This window comes from Paroedura picta, chromosome 7, assembly GCF_049243985.1.
Source record: "Paroedura picta isolate Pp20150507F chromosome 7, Ppicta_v3.0, whole genome shotgun sequence".
Taxonomy (NCBI): domain Eukaryota; kingdom Metazoa; phylum Chordata; class Lepidosauria; order Squamata; family Gekkonidae; genus Paroedura; species Paroedura picta.
Window position 1 is genome coordinate 23,641,671 of NC_135375.1, and position 24,571 is coordinate 23,666,241.

At 43.6% G+C, this 24,571-nt stretch overlaps 1 protein-coding gene and 1 long non-coding RNA gene across 2 annotated transcripts; both read left to right on the forward strand.

Moving 5' to 3' along the window:
- The first annotated feature begins 2,121 nt into the window (after nucleotides 1–2,121).
- LOC143841737 (uncharacterized) lies at nucleotides 2,122–5,987 on the forward strand. Its single transcript, XR_013232771.1, has 3 exons — nucleotides 2,122–2,258; nucleotides 3,633–3,770; nucleotides 5,169–5,987. It is a non-coding gene; the product is annotated as an uncharacterized LOC143841737 (long non-coding RNA).
- Nucleotides 5,988–8,485: 2,498 nt separating this feature from the next.
- On the forward strand, nucleotides 8,486–18,738 carry MRPS30 (mitochondrial ribosomal protein S30). The gene is made up of 5 exons (XM_077347081.1): nucleotides 8,486–9,076; nucleotides 10,813–10,958; nucleotides 12,639–12,744; nucleotides 15,489–15,665; nucleotides 18,270–18,738. Exons 1-5 carry the CDS (start codon nucleotides 8,524–8,526, stop codon nucleotides 18,530–18,532), a joined length of 1,245 nt encoding a protein of 414 aa, XP_077203196.1. The 5' UTR covers nucleotides 8,486–8,523; the 3' UTR covers nucleotides 18,533–18,738.
- The last annotated feature ends 5,833 nt before the right edge of the window (nucleotides 18,739–24,571 follow it).

Here is a 24,571-nt window from a genome sequence, read left to right on the forward strand (position 1 = left end):
ATTGATAAAAGCTGCAATCCTTGAGTCACGTTTCAGGGAGTAATCCTTAATGAATAACGTTGGTCGCCTTGTTTAGAGTTGGTTGCATAGGGATATAGCATTCTTTTTTTTAAATCATTCTATTATATTTATATATTGGCAAAGTCAAAAATCGGGTTAGGAGCAATTTATTCTTGGCCAGTTGCAAGCATATCATGTTAACAATATGAGACTACCACGCAAAAAATGTAAGATGGATGGGGTGATTTGAAACTGGGAGTCAATGTAGACCATCCATTCATTTTGACTGTGACATTTTAGGTATTTATTATTTTAAGTAAGTAATGGCTTCTCTCCATCCTAAGGAGGGATGATCTGAGCTAAGTAGCTGTGCGGCCAAACCTTATTCACAACAATCACATTGACAGACATGCTACAAGAAGGCACGAGCTTGTATTAAGGACCATTTTAGATTACAATTTAAGGACCATTCTAGATTACAATTTAACAGTGCAAGGAACGCATAAAGGTTAAAAAAGGTAAAGGTTTCCCCTGTGCAAGCACCGAGTCATGTCTGACCCTTGGGGTGACGCCCTCTAGCGTTTTCATGGCAGACTCAGTACGGGGTGGTTTGCCAGTGCCTTCCCCAGTCATGACCGTTTACCCCCCAGCAAGTTGGGTACTCATTTTACCGACCTCGGAAGGATGGAAGACTGAGTCAACCTTGAGCCGGCTGCTGGGATTGAACTCCCAGCCTCATGGGCAAAGCTTTCAGACGGCTGCCTTACCACTCTGCGCCACAAGAGGCTCTTGAGTGCAAGGAACGCATACAGATTGCTCATTTGTTGCACAGTATCAGGGCCAGCATCAACATACCATGTTGTGAGGCAGCTGCCAAGTCCCAGGTCCATTGCTGCCACTCACCCACCCATTCACCTCCCTCGCTGCCCACCTGCTTGTTGTGAGCCTTCCCACCACCCACACTCCCAGAGGTGTGCACTGCCGAGCATCATCAGGGATGGATGCGTGAACGATGGAAGGACTGGGAAACGAGCAAGTAGGTTAAGCAGTGTGGGAGGAGAACACAGGCAGGGGGACAGGGACGGAGGTATGAGTGGGGGACACAACGGCATGCAGAGGAGTCGAGGGTCCCCAGAAATTCTCTACCCAAAGACCACTGAAACTGATCCTGCACAGTATCCTTAAGGAAGTACTTGTTTGTGGATATCACATTTCCCCCCAACACCAAAATGGAACAAATTGTTGTAGGGAAAATGTCATTCTTTTCCTGGCTGGGAGACTGGAGATAAAATTGTGGGCTGAAGCACCCAGGAAGTCGTTCGTAATAACTGCCCTGTTGGGTCAGACTAAAGTTTGACCAGTCTTGGGTTTCTGGCAGTAGCCAGACAGTGTCTAGCTGCCTCTGCATGCGCACCAGGGCTACTGAGAACTTTGAAACAAGCAGATTCAGCAGGCTAGCGTTCTCTTTTCAACAGCCACGATCAATCATGAGCCGATCTGTGGAACCCCTTGTTTTGCAACTGTCCAACTCAAACAACGTGCTTTGTGTCTGCATAGTAGATGCCCAGGTGGAGTTTCAAATGAGTAGCCATGTTGGTCTGAAGTAGCACAATAAAATCAGAGTCCAGTAGCATCTTTAAGACCAATAAAGGCGAGCTTTCAAGTGCAAGCACTCTTCCTCAGACTATGAACTGACCATCATAACAGTAGGAATATATAAGCAAAAGTGAATCCTGTTAAATTAGTAAACAGGTGGAGTTTGAGATTCTTCCGCCTTGTGGATGCTGCCGCAATTACTCTGTACATGAAATCAGGGTCACGGCTAGCTGAACCAAGCTTTTAATTGATGCTGAAGGCAGAAACTGTGACTCCCTTGAAAGTGTGCAAAAAGAATCATACGTGAAATGCTGCTGATCCAAGAAGATTAGTAGTTATTAATGCAATGTGGACTTAGAACAGTCTTTCCCAACTTTCTGACCATGAGATATTTTTTCAGGCTTCGAGTGACTTGCCCCTTCAGAGAAGTGGGCGTGGAAGTAAGAAGCGGGAGCCGCCCAATCAATTTACTGATTCCATTTGGGGAGAAAAAGACTAGGCCTGCAGAGCAACAGGAGAAGTGGGCTCCAGGGATATCTACAGATGTCAGAGGCCACCTGAACTTCTGGGAAAGGCCCCATAACCCCTGGGAAGCTCTCGCATAACCACAGGGAACCCCAGATCCCTGGTTGGGAATCCCTGACTTAGAGGAACATCAAAAGGTAAATAAAAAAAAAAACATACCATGTTTAGTTATAATTGAGGACTGATTTATTTACTCATTTAAATAAATGATTGAAGCAATGGCCTGATTGTGTGTGAAGGCTTCCCCTGGACCCCATTGGGCTGTGGGAGAATGATCTGGGGCCTGGGGACCAAACACTATGAAGAAAGGCCGAGGGACTTGGGAATGTTGACTGGAGAAGAGGTTGAGAGGGGACAGGATGACTCTCTTTAAGTATTTGAACGGCTGCCACTTAGAGGAGGGCAGGGAAAGGTTCCCATTGGCAGCAGAACCCATAGTAATGGGTTTAAACTACATGGAGAATATCGGCTAGATATCGGGGGGGGGGGAATTCACAGTTTGAGTAGTTCAGCAGTGGAATGGGCTGCCTAAGGAGGTGGTGAGCTCCCCCTCACTGGCAGTCTTCAAGCAGTGGCTGGACAGATACCTTTCCTGGATGCTTGTGGCTGATCTTGCATTGAGTAGGAGGTTGGGCTAAATGTATGGCCCTTCCAACTCTATGATTCAATTGGTCGTAAGGCAGCTGACATGTTGTCTGAATCTCTGACCATGTGGCTGTGAGTTGGATCCCAGCAGCCGGCTCAAGGTCGACTCACCCTTCCATCCATCTGAGGTTGGTAAAATGAGTACCCAGCTTGCTGGGGGGTAAACGGTAATGACTGGGGAAGGGAATGGCAAATACACCCTGTATTGAGTCTGCCAAGAAAACGCTGGAGGGCGTCACCCCAAGGGTCAGACATGACCCGGTGCTTGGACAAGGGATACCTTTACCTTTTACCTTTACTTCCTTTTCAGAGGTAAACTTCTTCAGCACATGGAGATTCCACCTTGCTAACATTGCATATTGACAGACTAGCTGACAAAGGAATCTGTGCATTTAACATTACCAGTGAGCACATTCATGCAAACTACAAACCAGGGACATGATTTTAGCCAGCATTAAGAATTCTTGTAAAGGGACGTAACTATGCTAGATTGCACTCTGGGGTTACAATTTACTGTATGGTAAAATACGACTAGTAACATGCTTGACTGCATTCATCCACTGTGGAACACACTTTTTTAGTGGTTCAAGGCTGACATCTAGTGCCCCAAACCTGTATATTTTCTTTGGAAGGAAACATCCTGCCAGTGGTTTAAATACATCTTGGTAAAAACATCTTCCCTGTCCCCCCCCCCCCCATGTGCTTCTGGTTCTGGTTGAACTCACAACAGTAGCTTAATGTTCAGGGCTTCCAATATCTGGTGGTTTTTAGAGCACCAGCCATCCATTGGGGAGATCTGATCAAGTAGCTCACAGGCTTCATCCCAGTTTACGGAGAAGAAAATCCTAAACTTCCATTTCTTGCAGCCAGAAGGCTGGTTTCATTTCTTGGACCAGGGAAGAAATATTTTTATCTTGGATGTCAGGAAACAGAGACTGAAGACTTTGGAGGATGTAGAAGTGAACCTGGAACATTGCAGCCACACAGGAATTTTAGCAAGGAAGGTAAAATTACTAATATTATAAGGCGGAACAAAGATTGGTTTGGTGTAAGGATCAACAGCTGTCTGCCTCTTGGGCCAAGCCCACTCTTATGAAGAGAGCTGTCTAAGTGCCACAGAGCCTGTAAAACAGCAACAGGCCTATGGCTGAGGCCAGGCTGGCCTAGGTACACTATGGGCCTCCCTTCTCTCCAAATTTCTCGCCCCCTCCCCTGGAGTCTCACACTTTTCAAGGTAATTTTACCATCAGCTGTGGTGGTTAAGGAACTTATTGTATTTTATTATGTTTTTATAGTTATAAACTGTTGTAAACGTCCCCAAGCTCCCCTCAATTAGGGAGGTGTCGTCTGGAAATCGAATCATAAATAAATTGACAATGGAGAGAATATTTATTTACCTCCCTTTTTTTCCACCTAAAATATGTATCGTGGTTTTCAATATATCTCTTGTTGTTATATCTCTTCCAGTTACCAACTGGAAAGGGCAGGGTTATAAAAATAAAATAGTAGCAGTTCTTGTTATCATTATACAGCACTTTGGTACAAAAGTTGTATTGATTATGGCAGCTCCCCATTAAGATTTAGGCTGCCACATCTTACATTGAAATGTCCTTCAAAGGCAGCCCCCATATAAAGAAGATGTACAGTAATTCACACCTAAATGTTAGCAATCAGGTGAGCTTTTTCTAGCGATGGCCACAGCTGGTAAACCAACTTAAGATGGCAAAAAACATTCTAGCTCAATTGTTTATCTAGAAATAGTTGAAACCACCCTCAAATTATGAACCTTCAAGGGGAGTACAACCCTAGACTGAATGACGTTTCCCAAATCAGCTTTACCTGATCCACAGTAATGCCATCTTGCATTAAATTTGTTTGCTTGCTGTCAGTCATCGTACATTCTCCAAGCCTGTGGTCTTCAACCATAAGTTGGGACCCTCAGGTATGTTACAGCCCTGGGTAATTTTAAATTTTTGCTGCCTTTTGGCAAGACTCCCTGTGTAAATAATGATGTGTTTCCCCCCCCCCCCTTTTTAACATGTTGAGAAGGACAGTCTGACAATAAGCTGAGGGCACTCAGTTGTGGAGATTCCTTTATAGAAGAAGAAGAGTTGGTTCTTATATGCCACTTTTCCCTACTCGAAGGAGGCTCAAAGCGGCGTACATTCACCTTCCCTTTCCTCCCCCCACAACAGACACCCTGTCAGGTACGTGAGGCTGAGAGAGTCCTGATATCACTGCTCGGTCAGAACAGTTTTATCAGTGCTGTGGCGAGCCCAAGGTCACCCAGCTGGCTGCATGTGGGGGAGTGGGGAATCAAACCTGGCTCGCCAGATTAGAAGTCCACACTCTTAACCATTACACCAAACTGGCTCTGAACTTTGGCTTGTTTCTCACTACAGGACCTCCCTGGTGCTCTGCTTGTCTCCAGCTCTTCTGCTCTGCTGCCCATGGCCCTGATCCTGGCACCAATAAGAGCACAACTCTGGCTCACTGTCTTCGTGCCTCATGACTATGTCAAATTACTTCCAGTCACACCCTTGCAGTTTAGTGGTTGCCATGGCCATTAAGAAGGGTAAAAAAAACACTGCTCCAAGCATTGGTTTTATTTTTTTTCACCTTGTAATTAGATCGAAAGGCAAGAGAGCACTGGATATCATCAGGATATTGACGCCACAACTCCAAAACTCCTTGGGATCTTTCCCATCTGTTTAAGGAAGACGGTAGGATGGGAGACCTGTGGTATAAACCTAAAACAAAGTGACCCAGCAACATTCCCCTGGCACTGCCGTCTGTTTTAGAAATGACTGGAAGCAATGCAGAACCAGAATATCTGTTGTAATTAGCAGCTGTGACCAGAGAGTCAAGTTGGGCCTTCAGTGCTGACCAAGGATATTAGAGTATCTGCAATATTAAAGTAACATTATGCTTCATGATATGGCCGAGTGGAGCAGCAGGGAGAGTATACAACATGCTAAGGATTTGTATGCTGATTCAGCAAATCCTAACTGTGGGCTGCTAGTATCTGATTTGGAATGCCACAGAAAACTCAGACCCTCATATGAAATGCATTTATTTGACAGGCCCTCTCTTTGATTTCAAGGATTTTACTTCCAAGCAGAACAATGTTGCTTGCTTGGCACTGGGATGCTTGGTCTCCTCATAATACTGTACACATTTTTTAGCTGGGTTAGTTTTGAATTATATGCAGAATGGTAATACTGCTTGTCTCACTTATGCTTCATATGCCTGTGAAATGCATTTGGACAAGTGTATAAAAATTGTGGGTTTCTCCCCACATGGGTTTCATCTGGCAAAGCCACTCCTTGAGCCGATAATGAATTTCTCCTTCTGAAAGGAAATACAACAGATTCCACATTACATTATTGCCTGGAGGCTGACATGTCGTTTAATGTGCTGTAATTTAATTTGAAAACATGACAAACTGAAAAGACAAAAATGCCCCCCAGCCAGTGATATAAATTGACTTTGTTTTAGGCCACTGACAATTGGGTTCCATCTAAAATGCTTTGTTTATATTTTATTAAGAGATTTTTGCTGGCCCCTCCCCACACTTATACAGGTCTCACCTCTGCCAGAACAAAATAACCTCAGACCTCATCAGATAACTTAAGGAGCGAGCTATAGCCGTTAAAGGTCTGTACATGTTAGGTAAATAACTTGGTAAATCTTCTCAGTGCAAATTTCAGTTTACTTTAGCCTCTGCCAGACAGTTTTGATTCACTTACTGGTTTTGATCTGCCAGTAACTTGTAAACAGGAGAGAAGTTTGTCTGGCTTAGGCCCTAATTAGTCACTTTATTCCAGAATAGCAGTATGTTGAAAGAAAAATAAACCCCAAAATACCATTGTGCCAACAGCATTATGTCACTTTCAGGGAAAACTCAGTTTTCTTCTCTAGGAATTTTTTGACACTCTATGGTTTTATGACAGAACTGTCACATCACACCACTGCAGATGGTACCTCCCCATGTTCCGTTCCGCCCCCCCCCCCCGAATTCTAGCAGAGGTTATTTGGGTGGAATACCGTTTTCATTAGTGGAATAACTGGTTGAATTCAACTCATGCTTTGCTACTTTTCCTCAGCCCACTGGTGTTGAGCTTGTGAAGAACCACAGCACTTCTTAGTTTACTTTTTGTGTACTTAAATTCGGAGAAAGAAAATGATACTGATTTGTTTCAAGGGATCTGGCTTCACAAGAAGTCCAACCGGATTTTAAATGAATACATAAGAACATAAGAGTAACCATACTGGATTTGAACAATGGTGTATCCACATCTGGCTTCCAAGTTAGATGTCAGAGATAAACCCACAGAAGGATAGTCCACAACAGCCCTCACCTGATCCTGAGAATTGGACAATCAGAAACATTTGGCCTCTGAACCCAGAAGCCTCATTCAGCAACAGCCAGTGATAGCCTGAACTTCCATAAATCTGTCCAGATGTGAGGTCCAGATGTCAGTTTTCCTGATATACTTCCTTTTGTTCAGGTTGAATCTACTGCAGTCAGTTTTCTAGGGTGACCCTGAGTTCCAATGGGAACACAGTGCTAAAGGCGCTGCAAGACTCTACAACAGATTAATCCCTACCATTTTTGTTTTGCAGCATCTCTTGATATATTTCTGCACAGTCTCTTTAATAATGGTGTGCTCAGTGATTTCTAAATATATATTTAAGGCCTCACAATTTCTCCAAATTAGGCCATTGAATACAATAGACCTTATTTTTGAGTTGAGACTGCTCACTCTATGCACTTCAGTCCTCTAATAGGTAAAATCACAATTGTTTTCCTTCCAGGGAGCCTTTATAAACGATTTTTAGAAAATATATTGAAGTCACCTGCATTAGAATTACTGATCCTTGAGATTAGCATTACTTTTCCCAAACCAAAAATTCAAATATCTTGAGGATGGCGACATTTTCCACAGAAGTAAATGCATGTGCTTACTCATCAAGGTACCATCTAGCATCCAGCCTGTCATTTCACCTGCCTTTGAGGAGATGCAACTCTTCTCAATTCAAGGGGGCTTATTCAGTAGTGCATATGAGTCTGAAACATCACAATGTTGGGGCTGGAAGGTCCTCCTGGACCTGAATCAAGCTGAAAAGCCATAACCATCGGTATGCTAAAGAAGTCCAGCGGCACCATTAAGACCAACAAAGTTGTATTTGAAGTGTAGGCTTTTGTGTGCACACACACTTCCTCACATGAAAAGTTTCCACCTTGAATAAAAGTTAAAGGTGCGAGTTCCTGCATTGTGCGGGGGGCTGGACTAGGGGGGTCCCTTCTAACACTATGATCTTATGACTCAAATCTTGGCCATGATTCTTCAGACAAATGCGGCTGCCCACCTGCACCGACCTCCTTAAACCGTGCGCGTGTGTTTGAATGTTATGGACTCCCACACAGTATTTCTGCCACCCGCTACAGCAAAACCAATGGAAGCGTCTGGACAGCCGGCTTAGGGTTGCCAGCTCTGGGTTGGGAAACACCTGGAGACTTTGGGGGTGGGCGGGAGGAACTGCCCTCCCTTAGCCGGCCCCCGAGAACGCCCCGAGCGGAAAGCGCTTTCAAAGTCAAGAGACATGTGCGAAGGGAAGAAGGCTGCCGAGCATGCGCAGCACCAGACAGCGCCTTCGGGGACTGAGCGCGCCTGGCAGCCTCACGTGAGGCGACGTGGCCAATCACGGCGCCCAGTATTCCCGGAAACGAACTTCCTTCTTCCGGCGGGGAAAATGGCGGCCGTCAGACTCCGCCGGTTGCTGTGCAATGGGCGGCTGGTCCACAGCGCGGCCTCGGAGGCAGAGACGACCCCGGCAACCCCGCCGCCCTCTCTCTACCCGCCCGTGGTGGCCTCTCACACGGCTAAGAGCCTCGCGGCCAAGCGCCGGCGCCGGGAAATGTTCTTCCAGTCAATCCACGACGCGCCCACCGTGGAGAAGAAGCTGCGGATCTACACCAAGCTGCAGCGCCTCAAGTACGTGGTCTACCCGCAGACGTGGGCGCTCAACGCCTACCGCTGGTACCAGGACTACACCAAGACCGTCTTCGTGCCGGAGCTGCCGGTTGTAGAGGAGGCGGAGGCGGCGGCCCGCGGCGTGGACCTGGCCGAGCTGCGCTCCGTGGTGTGCGACTTGCTGCTCCAGGAATACTTCTACCAGAGGAAGAAGAAGCCTCTCCTCTTCGGTGCCGCGGAGAGGGGGCCGTCGCCCTTCCTCACCCTCCTTTTGCCCGTCCTCACCACCCACCTGATGGCCCACAATCCGATCCTCGCGTACGCCTTCACGGGTGCGTCTCTTGCCCGCCTTAGGGCCACGCAGTCGTGGGATGCCGGATCCTTTCCCAGAAAGGCAGAGCAAAAATGCTGTAAAATAAATACTTCTCTCTCTGTATATACGTATACATATGTACATACCTGCCATCATACATATATGTAAATGTATATATGTGGAAAGCTCTGTGTAGTGCACAGGGACTATTAATAAGAGATTTGCTTCTTAAAGACCAAATGCTTATCGTGGAATAAGCCTTGGTTGACTTCATCAGGTGTACAGTCCACAAAAGCATATGCTTAAAAACGTGGATGTCCAAGTGTACAGTGCCTCCTCCCTTCATTCCCCCTTCCAGGAGTACTTTCTCAATCTCACCTAATTCTCAAGGTGGTACTGAAGATACAATGCAGAAGAGGAGAGCAGTATTGTAGGCAACTTTTGGAAGAAAAGGGAGTATTCTTGAAGGAGCTGTACTTTAGTGCAGGGGTAGTCAACCTGGTGACTCATGGGAATTGTAGTCCATGAACATCTGGAGGACCACAGGTTGACTACCCCTGCTCTAGTAGAACAGGTCCATAGGATCTGTCTTGATAAGTGCTTGTTTAGAGAGTGGTGCTACTTTATTCAGTAGGACTTAGACCCACATAAGTGTGTATTAGATTGCAGCCTTAGTGGATTTTTAACTGAGATTTGATCTCAGAGACTAAATATTGTTAGTTTTCTTGTTTATTAATGTTTCTGTGTTATGTGCTGTCTAGTTGTTTCCGACTTAAGGTGTCCCTACAAATCAAAAAGAGTCTCTTGTGGTGCAGAGTGGTAAGGCAGCCATATGAAAGCTTTGCCCATGAGGCTGGGAGTTTGATCCCAGCAGCCGGCTCAAGGTTGACTCAGCCTTCCATCCTTCCGAAGTCGGTAAAATGAGTACCCAGCTTGCTGGGGGGTAAACGGTAATGACTGGGGAAGGCACTGGCAAACCACCCCGTATTGAGTCTGCCATGAAAATGTTAGAGGGCGTCACCCCAAGGGTCAGACATGACTCAGTGCTTGCACAGGGGATACCTTTACCTTTACTTACAAATCAAAAACGTCCTATCCTTAATGCCATTGCTCATGGCTTGCAAGATGAAATCTGTTGCATCTGTTGAGTCAGTGTAGCAAATTAAAACTTATTTTATCCCATCTCGTAGATGTTTTCAGTTTTCATTTTACAAAATGGCAATAATCTCATTTATTAAGCATCAGAAAACTTGGTGATGTTAATTTGGCAATCACACAGTTGGTCCTGGTTAACTGAACATCAAAAAAACCCCTCATACTTTAGAACCAAGCAAACCTAAGTGGTGTCTCCATTTAATCTTTGTGAAATATGTTATTCACAGTTCATTACAGTATCTTGTCTGAGTTGGCGTTGACGATAAGTCAGTCATGGCATCAAGCTCTTGAGAAATGATAATGCTTTGGTGCAAAATTTCTAGCATGATGGCTATGATTCTTATTTTGAAGGAAGACTACAAACATTTTTAGAAATTGAGAATCCATCTAGAAAAAAGGTGAAAATTTCCAGACATTCACCTTGAAATACCTGAATTTTAAATGTATGTGTCTATCCAGATTGGGGTAGGACTCTTTACTCTTGATAGTATGGTCTTTGGGTAAATTATACGTAACATAAGCATATCTCAAAGCAAAAAAAAATTATGGCTTCATCAAATAAAGTCATCTGTGACCAGGCATGTATGTATCTTGTTTTAGATTTTAAACCAGAGGTGAATTTCTATTGGAAGCGTGGTGAAGTAGTAGTACCCTATGGACATCGGAAGGGCACAATTGATCCAGTATTATTTCAGATAGATGATAAACCTCACTGTCAACTTCGGATACCAAAACAGCTTCCGGAGGTATGAATAATTAATATCTTTTAACAATGTAATTTCTTTCCTTTTTTTTTTTCAGCAATGTTTGCTTATGTTATATTCCATCTATTAAGGTGCAGCACGAGTCAACTTTCATAGCTGATAAAATAGTCTTTTTAGTGAAGACATTAGCACGCTGCATTTGAAAACTGAAACTGGATATTATCAATTCAGGAGAAAACATTCTCTTTGAAGTGTCCTTCCTTTGGACAATTTATTTATGCGACAATTTATTTTTATTGCATCCTAATAGTCTTCATAATACAAGGATATATCTAGGAATTGCTTCATTATAGTGTTTTCAAAGTAAAGTTATACATTTGTAAAGACTTCTCACAGGACAGCTGTATTGATAAAGTGATTTCAGAGAGGTTAGGATTTTATTGAGGCCAAACAGTTAAACTAGGGGTAGTCAAACTGCGGACCTCCAGATGTCCATGGGCTACAATTCTCATGAGGCACTGGCAGGAGCTCATGGGAATTGTAATCCATGGACATCTGGAGGGCTGCAGTTTGACTACCCCTGAGTTAAACTAATTGGCTTGGTTTCTTGAATGATTTTGTGAGCTTTTTATTTAGTGCCTTTTCCTTAAACTGAACTGAAAGTACTTGAGAGTGAAGCCAAGCTTTAGGGCTTGGAGCACCTTTCCTGTAAGGAAAGAGTGAGTGGTCTAATACTTTTCAGTTTAGAAAAGAGATGACTAAGAACCATAAAGTCAGTGAAGTTGATAGGCATTAGTTTTCCACATATATATATATATTTACATATATCTCTGTGTGTGTGTATACATATTTGTATATACAGAGAGAGAGGGAGAGTCTCCTTCATGTTTACATTATTAGCTACCCTGCATTCAGCTAGGGAGAACAATCCTATGTCTGCCACTTTGTTGCTGTACTTGCCTTAGCCCAGAACCTAAGGCTAGTAGTGACAGCAATAAATTCCTGTGTGTGAAAACACTGGGGAATTTGAAAATAAGCCAACTGAACTTACAACATCACTTGCAGAATAAGGACTGGTTGAATGAGAACCTGAGCCCTGATTGCAGCTGATTTATGCTCTGCTGATACTGCAGTGTATCACAAAACCACATTCTCTGTGACCTCCTCCGACAGAACTTAAAGCCATCTAACTTCTGCATGTACCAGCTATAAATAAGAGCAACCTTCCATATGAGCAACTTAAGAAGGTTTCTTAAGAAGAAGAAAATAAAAAGCAACTTAAGGGCGGGGCAGGACATGGAAAATCAGTCAAGAAGCCAAATCAATATCCTCAATTAAATTCTGACTTCTTTGAAATCACTTTGAGGAAATTAATTTTTAAGAGATTTAAAAGATACTTTCACATGGCTCAGTCGGTCTGCCTAATAGCAAGACCATAAACTCTTCCAGACTACAGCAAGGTTGTGCTGAGTTGGCTGCTCAGAAAATTTGGGTTCTGTGTTGGCAGCTATCATAGCAGTGTGCATGAAGGACCAATATGTATTCACTTTCACTCCTCCAGGAAGAGCAAAGGAAGAACTCGAGGGACAGGTTACAAAAGTGAACATAATTTACATTAGGTATTGGAATGGCTTCTATAGCATGAAGACATTATCCGTATTACACTTACAGTATCATATTTGAATTTTCTGTTTGCTGAGTTATTGTCCTTCTCCCCCTCAGTTTGCCCCTCTGGACTATGTTGCCCATGGAGAGATTCCTGTTATTCAAGTTTTGCCTGACAAACTTCCATTGTTCAAAAGACAATATGACAACAATATATTTATAGGTAAGGTCACCATTTCAAAGTTCTCCTATACATATGCTCTTTCAGGTATTGATTTATAGGTTTTAGTTTCTTTTATTGTCTCTTGATGTCAGTTTCATTCTGTGCTTTCAAGATGCACATTTATATATTTTCTCTTAAAGTAGCTGAATCATGTGCCTTCAGATAATGAGCATTTAGATAGAACCTCATATGTGTTTCAGTTACTACCTTTACTTATAAGATGGTTCACATTTATGACCACATTGTTCTTGGAGAGGGTAAAAAGCAGGCTAAGTGAAGCATTACTTGTTTAAAACTGTGTAGCTACTTGCTAGCAGAGGGAAGATTTGACATAGAACTAGGTCACTATTCATAATTTTAGCTCATATACCATGATAGTGTTTTTTGATGAAGGGCTTCTGCTAGGATATGTAGTCTTTATTTTGGGCATATAGGAGTCTAGGATGAATGACATTACTGTCAGACGTTGAAAGAACTCACAACTAGCTTCTTAATGAAAAGAAAGCTTTATTGAGAAATACTACGAACATCCAGACTGGCGAAGACAAATCTGACTTGAGGGCAGATTTGCTTCCCCTTAACAATACATTTCTCCCTCCCAAAACTTGAAAGTTCCCAAGGGAGGGGGGCAGGAGGAAAGAAACACAGGCAATTAAAATAACGAGACATTCTCATGGCCTTGGCTGGGCGATAACAAAACTGAGCCCAGCCGAGAGGCCTCAACAAAAGATAGGAGTTAACACAACATATGCATCACCTCTAACAACTAGCATGAATATAGGACCTGAAACTGCCAGGCACCAAGCAATATAACTGTCATGGAAGAACCCAGGCTAATTTATGGCAGAGATCCTAATGATCCTGACAATTACCAGGTACAGGTAATTGAGGGTAGGGCAGGAATCAAGCCCCATCATTTCCCAATACATTTTCAGTCTTGTGTCAGCAGAGAGATACAGAAACAGATACAGAAAATACTTGTGGTGCTTAGTCCAGGAATCAGGGATGTGGTTTTCAAGGATTTGCAATTGCTGACACTTGTATGCATATGTGCTATGTGCCACCAGGGTTAAGCTGATTATATACAAAAGAGGCTAGTCTGTATAATGCTGTTCTTCTATGCACACCCTAGCTTGTTCTTTGTGTATCCATCTGTTGTGTATAGCAATCTAATTTTAACTGTGACAGTATTGCATAATCATGAAGGGTAAAGAAGAAAAAGAGTTGGTTCTTATATGCCCCTTTTCTCTAACCGAAGGAGTCTCAAAGTGGCTTACGGTCGCCTTTCCTCTCCCCACAACAGACACCCTGTGAGGGAGGGGAGGCTGAGAGAGCCCTGATATTACTGCTTGGTCAGAACAGCTTTATCAGTGCTGTGGTGAGCACAAGATCACCCCATTGGTTGCATGTGGAGGAGTGCAGAATCAAACCTAGCTCGCCAGTTTAGAAGTCCGCACTCCTAACCACTACACCAAGCTGTTTACTGGTCAACTGTCTTGGATGTAATATTCTTTTAAGAAATCTTTTGTACTCTGCATGAACAACCAATGCAATATTTAAATAAGTGCAGTAATAGTACTAACATATCAAAAATATTATCCTAATGCCATAATATTAATTAAATATTGCTCATGCACGTCTACTAAAAGACGGCAGCTAAAAATTAATTAAGAACAAGAAATAGTGGTCAGTTCAATGTTGGCTTGAATCTGACAGAGCACTTTCATGGGTAGAAGGATTTCCAAGGATAAAGCAAGACTTTCTTGCTTCCTCCCTTTCATTGCATTCCAAAATGCCTAGTTCTGTTCCAGGACATCCCATGGAGTCATTATTTAATTTATTTATTGCATTTATATACTGCTGCTCCTGGACTAGCCGTCTTGTGGCAGTTTACAGCATAATAATAAAATCATAAACCCCATTAGATGGCAAGCCTTGCCCTCTTGCTAACAAGTACAACATACAAAATGCAAAAGGTAAAAATAAAACAGCTGGATGGTGACAATACTACCCTTGTTAGGCCCTCATTTCTCAGCTCATCCATTCCCACTTGTAACTAAGAAGCTGTAAATCCAGGGGCGATGGTTGGACCCAGGGGGGAGTCCAGATTTCACAAGGACAGGGAAGGATCCGCTCTCATTAGCCTGGTTTTTGAGCTGGACATCAACCAAAAGCCTGGCAGAAGAGCTCCGTTTTACAGGCCCTGCGAAACCCGGAGAGCTCCCACAGGGCCCTCAGCTCGTCTGGGAGCTCATTCCACAAGGTAGGGGCCAGGAATTAAAAAGCCCTGGCCCTGGTTGAGACCAGGCATATTTCTTGGGGGCCCAGAACCATCAACAGATTCATACCCACAGGGCAAAGTGCCCTGCGGGGAGCATAAGAAAATACAGGGTTTGGGTATTTGGGCTGTAGCAGCAGTAGGTGAGCAAGCTGAGAAAGTCATGTTCCCTGAATGGAAATCCTGCCACCCGCAGATATTCTCTGTTGGATCTAGTCTTTGTGTCCCTGTAATTGTGATTTCAGAGTTGCTTGTGTCTAAAAATTACTAATTTATTAGATAACCGAGTACCTCTTTTAAATGCCATTTTTACCAAATACTTTTATTAGTGAATTATGCATGCTGTTTTGTTGTTTTACCTGTTAGCATAATTCTTGTAAAATTTTAAAAAATTCTTGTTGCATAAATTCTTATACTTGTTGTACAAAAGGATCTAATTTTTTTTCCCATTTGTTGGGTGGTTTAGGTTCAAAGTTAGCAGATCCCTGCACCTATGGCCATACGCAGTTTCATTTGATTCCTGACAAAGTGAAAAGAGAGAGGCTGATAAGATTAGGTAACGCTGATCAGATTGAAGTTCCCTACCGTAACAATGGACTCGCTAGTCTTTTTGCATGGACTGGAGCACAAGCAATGTACCAGGGTAAGGCAATTGGTAATTGACAAGTAATATTGTTTTAACGGAATGCCTTTAATAGATGGTGTGATGAACAGAACTATAATAATAATGTTTCAAGTGCTGAAATAACACCAGCAAGTAAGAGGAGGGTTAGAATTCCCCACCAAGACCATTTCCACATTACAGCAATTTTGGAGCTATTGTTTCTGTTCTCCTCCTTGCTGCCCTTCTACCCCCACCAAAGTTGTCCTGAAGACATCTGCTTCCACCTTTTTTCAACTTCTTATTCACCACATTAAAATGTTACTTCTAACTAATACTAATAACAAGCAGTCAATCTGCCCACAGAGCCTGTGAAGCGGCCGATTCTGCAAGAAGAACTTTCCTTTCAGGAGCAGCTCCTGTGTGAACTATTGAGTAGAACTGGCAGGAGAAACCCCTTGGAGTGTAAGAGAAATGTTGAGGAGGTCTAGGGGAAAGAACTACTGGAAAATGCTTCCTGCCACTGCTATATATACAATTGTATTCAGATTATTGATCGCAGCAAGCTCGCTTTCCTTTTGTCTCAGCAATGATTACTATGGTAGCTGTTCTCTCTAAGCCAGTGGTCCCCAACCTTTTTATCACCGGGGACCGGTCAAAGCTTGACAATTTTACTGAGGCCCAGGGGGATGGTAGTCTTTTGCCGAGGGATGCCACCGCCGCCTGAGCACCTGCTCCGCTTGCTTTCCCGCTGGCACCCCTGACTTCCGACTGCCCGCTGCGGGGTGCTGCCAGAAGCAGCTGCACAGTGCCACACCAAGAAGGAGCCCCAGCCACGGCGGCCACCGGAGATCACAAAAGGTGAGCCGATGGCAGAGTGACGGGGCAGCCCTAAGGCAGCAGCCGCGGAGGAGGACAAGGAGGAGCCGCAGCCCGGTACTGACTGATCTACGGACCGGTACCGGCCCCCGGCCCGGGGGTTGAGGACCACTGTTCTAAGCAGTCCTTGTTCTCTGCTGGCCACACTCTATCCCTCTAGCACTTGCAGTGGTTCCTTCTTGCTCTTTCACCGTTAGCTGTTTCAAGCATTCCATAACAGCACTGACAGAACAGAAGGCTGCCATGATGCTTAACCCTTTGCAGCTTTTTCTGATGGAGTTGGGGGCTGTCTGCTAGTGAATGGAAGGCATCGAAGCTCATTTTCCTGATAGGGAGGAAGAAGTAAATTAGCCTTCCATTAACGCAGGGGTAGTCAAACTGCAGCCCTCCAGATGTCCATGGACTATAATTCCCAGGAGCCCCCTGCCAGCGAATGCTGGCAGGGGGCTCCTGGGAATTGTAGTCCATGGACATCTGGAGGGACGCAGTTTGACTACCCCTGCACTAAAGTGAGCTTTTTAAAAAACAATATAAGAGCATTGTGAAGTAGCTGCTTATGTGGAAAAACACACACACAAACAAGGCAAATCCCTGGAGGAGGGGGTGGGGTATTGCTAGGTTCCACTTATTTGAATGCTTACCCTAATAAAATGTAGCTCTGATGAGTGGAGGGGATTGTAAAATTTTCCCCATTACAAAGGGAGCTCTCCCCCCCCCTCCTCATAAGAGTGTTGTTATGTAGCTGCTTATGTGAAACACACACACAGAGAAGGCAAGCCTCAGTTTCAGAGCTATAGTTGAATGGCAGGAATCAGAATAAAAACTGATTAGGCTTTCCCTGTTATTTATTTATTTATTTTTTAGATTTATATAGTTAGCATCCTTTTTAAATGCAAGTTTGACATTGCTATATTACTGAGCATGTGCAAAAAAACCCCCCTCTGTTTATGAAGAAATATATACTGGGAGATGACACAAATGACGTCCAAAGATGGTGTCTTCTGGGGTATCTCAAAACCTGAAGAATGTTCCAGGGTGAAATGGTGAAAAACTTGAGAAAAGCTGGCATATATGATCCTCTGTTAGAGATCTCAGTGTATTCTGCTACTGGCTTGGACACTTCAGCACAGATGGCTGGTACCGCCGGCCTTTAAGGCAGAGTTGGGATGTTATTAGCTTGACAATTGCAAATTGCAGTGATAGGTTTTGCTAGTCCCAGTGTCTCATATTGGTAGTAGACATCTTGAATAGTTCAGTGACAAACTATTGGTGGTGGTGGGAAGGGGCAGAGAGAGGATTTCATCTTGAGTGGAGGAAAAAGTAACTACCATGTCATGGTGGAGGAGGAAAATGCTATCAAATCACAGCCATCTTTTGGTGACCTCATAGGATTCTCCAGGCAAGAGACCTTCAGAGATTAGTTGTCATTGCCTGCCGCTTTGTAGTGGTCTTTGGACTTCCTTGGGAGGTTCGCTTTCAAATACTAACTGGAACCAACCCTGCTTAGTTTCTAAGGTTATGGGTGAAACCTGGGCGATCCAGGTCAGAACCTCTACTGCAGACCAGGCTCAAAACATTTTATATGTCCCTATTTGTAAATGCAGGCTGATTCTGTTGTTTTCCCTTTTGTGGAGATAAATGATTGAAGAGTCTCAGCAATTAAATTTGCATCCTTTTACAATGGGGATATGATATCTTTGCACTTCCTTGTTAGTAGCAAAGCCTTACTGTTTAACTGTTGTTGTTTTTCCCTCCCTTCTCTCCCAGGATTCTGGAGTGAGGCAGATGTAACCCGGCCCTTTGTATCTCAAGCTGTGGTTAGTGACGGAAGACACTTTGCCTTCTTTTGTTATCAATTGAATACCTTGGCTTTAACTGTTGAGGCTGACAAAGATAACTCTAGGAAAAATATTTGCTGGGGAATTGAAAGTAAACCCCTGTATGAAGCAATAGAAGGCAGTGACGTCAAAGGGTTTGATGATGAAGTTCTACTTCAGTTGGTCAAATTTCTTCTGAACAGACCAAAGTAATTTTAACCTGGAACTCAGAGAATCGAAGGCATCTGAAAGACTAAAGCAGTCCTCCGTTGCTTGAGCTGACAATGTTGTCTGGACTATAGATTTCTACATTGTTTTTTGAGATGAAAAGAAATGGACAAACTTGCTTTGCTGATGCTGTTGACTGCCAGGCTTGTATGTATCTGTCTGCCGTGTTGTATAAACATCATGTGAAAAATTGTGTGTGGGCTGTTTTTTCATAAACTGCTGACCCTGTCTTGGCAGGTTCAGGTGTGACTCCAGGGCCACACAAAGCTAGCAGAGCATCATACTCAAGAGGTCTCTTAGCCAGATGGCAAGCATATTTCTGTTTTATCTTTTTTACACGTGCACACATGGTTTAAAAAAGCACAGCTGGAGAATGATGTTAAGCATATGCGTTTCTTCATACTGTGATCTCCCAGTCTTCAAAAACGGGTGTTGCAATGCAGTGTGTTTTAAATTGTTTCTCTTTCCCTATGCAAATAGTATGACAAATGAATAGACTTGTGTCCTGAGTCTCCTTATCAAGCTTATTCTGCTCTCTCTCTCTGCATTACAAATAAATGGGATTCCCAATGGGGCAGTTAAAAGAAAGGCTTAGTTTGTCCAACCAACTAAGGATCCCCATGACCTTCTTATAAAGGGAAACATAATAATAAGGATTTAAATAATTCTACTCTGTCCACCCTGAGGTTTCTGAGCGCTTAGAATCGGGTCGCTTTGCCGCTGAGTGCTGGAGGGTTTTAATGTTGATTGGTTGTTTTTCAACTGTTTTAAATTGTTTTATGGGGGGGGGGGTTATGCTTATTGTTAGCCGCCATAAGCCTTTGTGGGAGTGGCGGAATAAAAATATAAATAATAATAACAATAACATGAACCTTCATCTATCTGGCAACCTTATCTCTTCTCTACAATGTTTTCTTGACCTGAAATAGGCAAGGGGTACTATGTGGCTGGTTGGGTCGCTGTGAAGGCATTATACACTATTTCCAACTCAGGGGTAGCCAACCTCCAGGTGGGGCCTGGAGATCTGGAATTACAGCTCATCTCCAAACTATAAAGATCAGCTCTCCAGGCAGAAATGGCTGCTTTGGAGGGTGGACAGGGTTGTCGTGCAAAAGAAACATTTGAGCTTCCCATACAGATTGTTGTGGAGATGAAACAGGAGGCAAAAGAACCTCTGAAGCAGCATCCATTTTCACCTGCACAACAACCTTGCATGGTAAACCTCAAATGGACAGAGAGTGGTGGAGAAGAGACATGCATGGCTCGGCTGCCTCTTCCCTCCAGCAGTGAGGCCGCAATAGTATTTTAAGTGAGAAGGGGCTTTTCTGTGGCCTCCCTGTCAGCCAGTGGTTAGGCAGAAGGGGAAAGCTTTCCCCCTTACAAGGAAACCACACCCATGCCCACAGACTCCCCTGCATTGCTCTTGGAAACATCTTTTGCCTCAGTCAGGGGCTGTTAGGGGCACCCTTCACAGCAGGCCTGAAGGGAAGGGTGGGGGATGCGGAATCCTGAGCAAGAGCAGCAATTGGCCCTGAGGGGAGGAGATTCCACCAATAGGAGTCTTTGGAACCTTTAGCATTTTGCAGGGTGTACAGTCATGATTTTATGTATATTGATGATTTGATTTACCGCCACTCCCAGGCTATCCAGCTTGTGGTGGCTTACAAATGATTTGAGGAATGAGTAAGCTGTTGGCCTTCCTAAGGTGTAGAACTCATGCCATGGGTGGAAGTAAATGTATCTTTTTTTTATGCTAATAATGAATGTGGCCCTCCATGGGCCATTGAGCGAGTCCCACTATTTTGGAAGTACAGTCTTGGCTAGTTTTTGAAGCACAGTGGAGTTTACTAAGTTTTGAAGCAATCCTGGGAGCTTCGAAATGAAAAATTATAGTAGGAAGGGATTTCAAACTTATCTAGCTAGAGGATGCTTTTGTTCAGGTTTCTTTATAGCAAAAGCTAATGTGGAGATAACAGATATAAAGACTGCATTTAAGCGGACCATTAGGTTTCAATGGACATGTAGTTAAACAAATAGGGAGGGATTTCGGGAGGACATAATCGCTATTGGTGCAGTAAAATGCAAGATGCTGCCCATGTCCCTGAGCCTTCTCTCTGACAACGTATATTTTTTATGAATAAATCATTAATTTCCAAATGCAATTTCCAGGAAGGTGAGAGCTTGCAGTTGCAATATGTATGAATGGAACCTCTAATGACGGCTGAGTCATATTGCCATCTGCTTGCGGGGATATGAGTTGCCTGTGATGAAGCATCATCGGCTTCTTTTGCTGTTCACTCCGCTTCCCGCTTTGCGTACAATAAACTCTTTATTTTTTCTCTCTCTCACTTGTCTCATTGTACAGTGAACAGGAAGCCGGGTGGTGATGTAGGAAGACAGCATTTTCCCCACAGGCTAAAATTCACCTTCAGCTCAGCCTCAGTTGATTGCACAAATTTGTGTTCAAGGCATGATTTAAAGTGCCTTCCAACAATGATGTACTTGCTGCTTGGAAGCACAAGCTAGATGCAACAGGCGTACGGCCGGGTGGTCTATGCAAGGTGCCACAAAGCTTACAAATCAGGCAAGGTGATTTTAAATTGCATGGGCAGGAAATGGTCCTGTACACACACACACACACACACCCATACATTTCCTCCAGCCATATTTCTTCCAACTCGTCTTGAAGACAGAAAATATTATTCATTTATCATATTGCAAAGGAAGCATAACATACACAGGAAACATAAATAGGAAACATACATAACCAAGTTAATGCAATGGGTATGCAGACCAATTGGGTGATCTCCCTAAAAATACTCATATCTAAATTTTCAATCCTCTCTATCACAGCTGGGGAAAGTTCAAAGAGCTCTGTCACATCTCCATTGAAAGCACAACACTCACATTCCCATTATAGATGGATTATAGTTTGGCAGGCTGTACCACAGTCACATTTGAGTCCTGGTATTTTACCCCCTGGGGAAGGCACTGGCAAACCACCCCGTATTGAGTCTGCCATGAAAACGCTGGAGGGCGTCACCCCAAGGGTCAGACATGACTCGGTGCTTGCACAGGGGATACCTTTACCTTTTACCTATTTTACCCCCATTTAAACAACATATCTGCACAACTGCCAAAGCCTGTTTGTATTTTATGAGCCGTTTTCCATTCTTTACATGGCAAATCAAATTTGGCAGGCCTCTTGTTGGTGTTTACCAGGTTATAGATACCACGTGGAATGAATGGCATCCATGCTTCATTCCCCAGATCAAATTTTGTGATTGTAGGATTTGTGCAGATCTGATTGCTGGGTGTTGGGATCTTAGTCTGGATAGGCCCGCATCAGTCATGTCTCTGTGAATGGGCAGCTGTCTGTTTTCAGTGATGGGATGCAACTCTAGCTCACCTCCTCCAGATGCACCCTGGATAATGCTGAAGAGTTAACTTTTGGCTGCCAGGTAATTATAGAGTCTCCTGGCTGCACTGCACATAGGGAAATAATCAACCAATCTCACCCAGGCCTCCTCGGGAGTATTTGACAAGGGGAATAGGAGACGGTGTCCGAATCTGCCAAATGAATATTGAGGGCATAAGCAAGTCTAAATTACTGGCCAATAAAATAGATTTAGCTCTAGTTCAAGAAATTCATCTTAATGATAGAAATCAAGTCCATCACAGAGATAGAAAATAACCCCTAAAAAGAGACAAAAACAAAACAACAGCTGAATAGCAGCAGCTATTGGGGCAAAGAAATGCATAGTTACAGTTTGCTATTATTCCACTCATTTCTCCCTTTATGGGAATGATTTGCTCCTGGCATCCTAATGCTTAATTCTTGCTGAGGCAGTAAAAACTTTACTCGGTCTGCATCGTTGTAGTTAGGACATCTTGTGACCAAATGTTCTTCCATAGCAGAAGAAGTCATTTCGAACAGAAAATTTAGATGTCAGCGTGGTTTCTAAACTAACCTCTCTGCCATTTAGTTATCTGTGGAAGAACATTCAATCACCTGATCCCTCTACCTGCCATCTAAGGTGGTATAGTCATAGCTTGGGTTTAGCACTTCAGTAAAAGGCTTAATTCCTCAATGGACTGTACTGTTTTCATATGGAATATTTCCCCTTTGAGAGTTCTGGTGCTCCTGCAGTTAACTCACTGAGTTAAAGAGAACGATGAAAATGGGGGCTGGGATCCAAAGAGACTTGATACTCTTTAGACTTATTTTTCTCAAATTTGTATTTTGAATCTGGAGGGACTCAAAAGCACATAGTCATATGGGACAGGGGCAAAGGCTGTTCAAATTGAACAAAAATAAAAAAATTCACTGTGTTCCCCATAAACAGCTCCCATGAGCCTAAGCAGTGTTTTGGGCTCCTGCAGCTATGCCACAAATTTGGTACCTCTACCTCCAGCCCCTGTCTCCTCAGACTATGAAAGAGTCTTTGATTTTAATGGTGCCATAGGTTATTATGGCACCAAAGCTATTCAGGTTCAGCTGAATCAATTCAGTTGATTCCAAGCCAGGGATGGATGCCTGGAGTGCTTTATATTCAGACAGAATCTGAAACAATGTTTCTTTTTAAAATTTGCATTTGCCTAGTTGTGAGAACTAGATTATTTTTAAGTTTGCAAGTGCTGAACACCAGGTGGCACCCTTTCCTAATGTTACAAGGAAGGCCGCGTGAATGTTCCTGCTTGCGCTAAAAAGGACTTACATTATAAAATAAATGGAAGTTGTTTCCCAAAAGACTTCTATTTGAAAGCTCCCAAAATTGGCTGTATTCGTTTCTTTAACCACTGAATCTCAGAAAATGGTTAACAGGGAAGGAATTTTGTTCCTTTCTGTCAACATGTAGTTTCCAAGTAAAAGGCAGCATTTTATGTTTTCAAAAGGAAGTGTGACTTGACATAGACGTTCCATACATCTGTTGTTATGCTCTATCCACTGCTGATCCTGGGAAATTGGGGTCCTCTGTCTACCTATGGGGCTGTTTCCCATATTAGATCCAGCCCAAATTGTTGTGAAGTATGTTAGGTTCCCCCTCTAGCTGGATATCATGCAACTGTTTTGCAGGCGTCTCTCCCCCTCTCACCATCTTGGACTTCTGCTGCATGGACTCCCCATGATTCTCAAATTCTTACACCTTGGATTAGGTAGTATCACCCATCTGAACATCCTTGCCTCATCCCTCATCCTTACCCCATCGCTGCGTATGTGTTGTGCGCATGTTGTGTACACACTCATGCACACATACTTTTGGGAGGGAGAGGATGGCTAATTTCCATCCCTTATGATTTCCTGTGGCTTTATCAGTGGCTCTAGTGTTCGAAGTTCAGTTCACCTATAGTTGTGCGACTGATTGCTAGTAAATGAAGACTTCAGTTTGAGCCAGTTGATTTCTGTTACTTTTTCCCTTGGAATATTGCTCTGGAATACCTCCCTGCCCCCACCTTAGTCACAGAGAGAAATTCACTTATTTAGCCATCTGCAAACCCTTTGAAGCCAATTTCCTCCCCTCCTTGGGTCCAGTTTGGATAACAAACCTGCTGGGGTGACCTTGTGCCAGTCCCATACGCAGCCAAACTTACCCCAGAGCGCCACTGTGAGGCTTACCTGAGAGAATGAAGAATGTTGCAGCTCACCTGGGACCCATTGAGGGGGAAATGCAGAAAGTAAAATGAAGAAGGGAAATGGCTGCCTGTTCCCAAGGAACTTTCAATCTAAACCAGGAAATGGGGAACATAAAAAAGGAGGCGGGGGAGTAAAAATTAAGGCCAAGGCTGTCTTCTCCATTCATTTTGCGAATTGCCACCTTCTGCCGTGTGAAGAGAAAGACGCCTATGAAAACACTTTAAACCAGTTTGACAAACACCATCTTTCCTTCTCCCCACAGCCTCATGTGGAACAGGCCTGTTGTTTTTTTAAATCTCTGGTTGTAATGAGAGGCACTGAGGCCGATTGCTGTGCTCTGAAACTCTCAAGGAGCGGATGATCCATCATGCCTTCCTTGCTGTCAGCAG

Coding starts and splice junctions, on each gene's coding strand:
- MRPS30 (XM_077347081.1), top strand. CDS start 8,524: ATGGCGGCCGTCAGACTCCGCCGGTTGCTGTGCAATGGGCGGCTGGTC. Junction 10,959..12,638: donor TACCAAAACAGCTTCCGGAG/GTATGAATAATT, acceptor TCTCCCCCTCAG/TTTGCCCCTCTGGACTATGT. Junction 15,666..18,269: donor AGCACAAGCAATGTACCAGG/GTAAGGCAATTG, acceptor CTTCTCTCCCAG/GATTCTGGAGTGAGGCAGAT.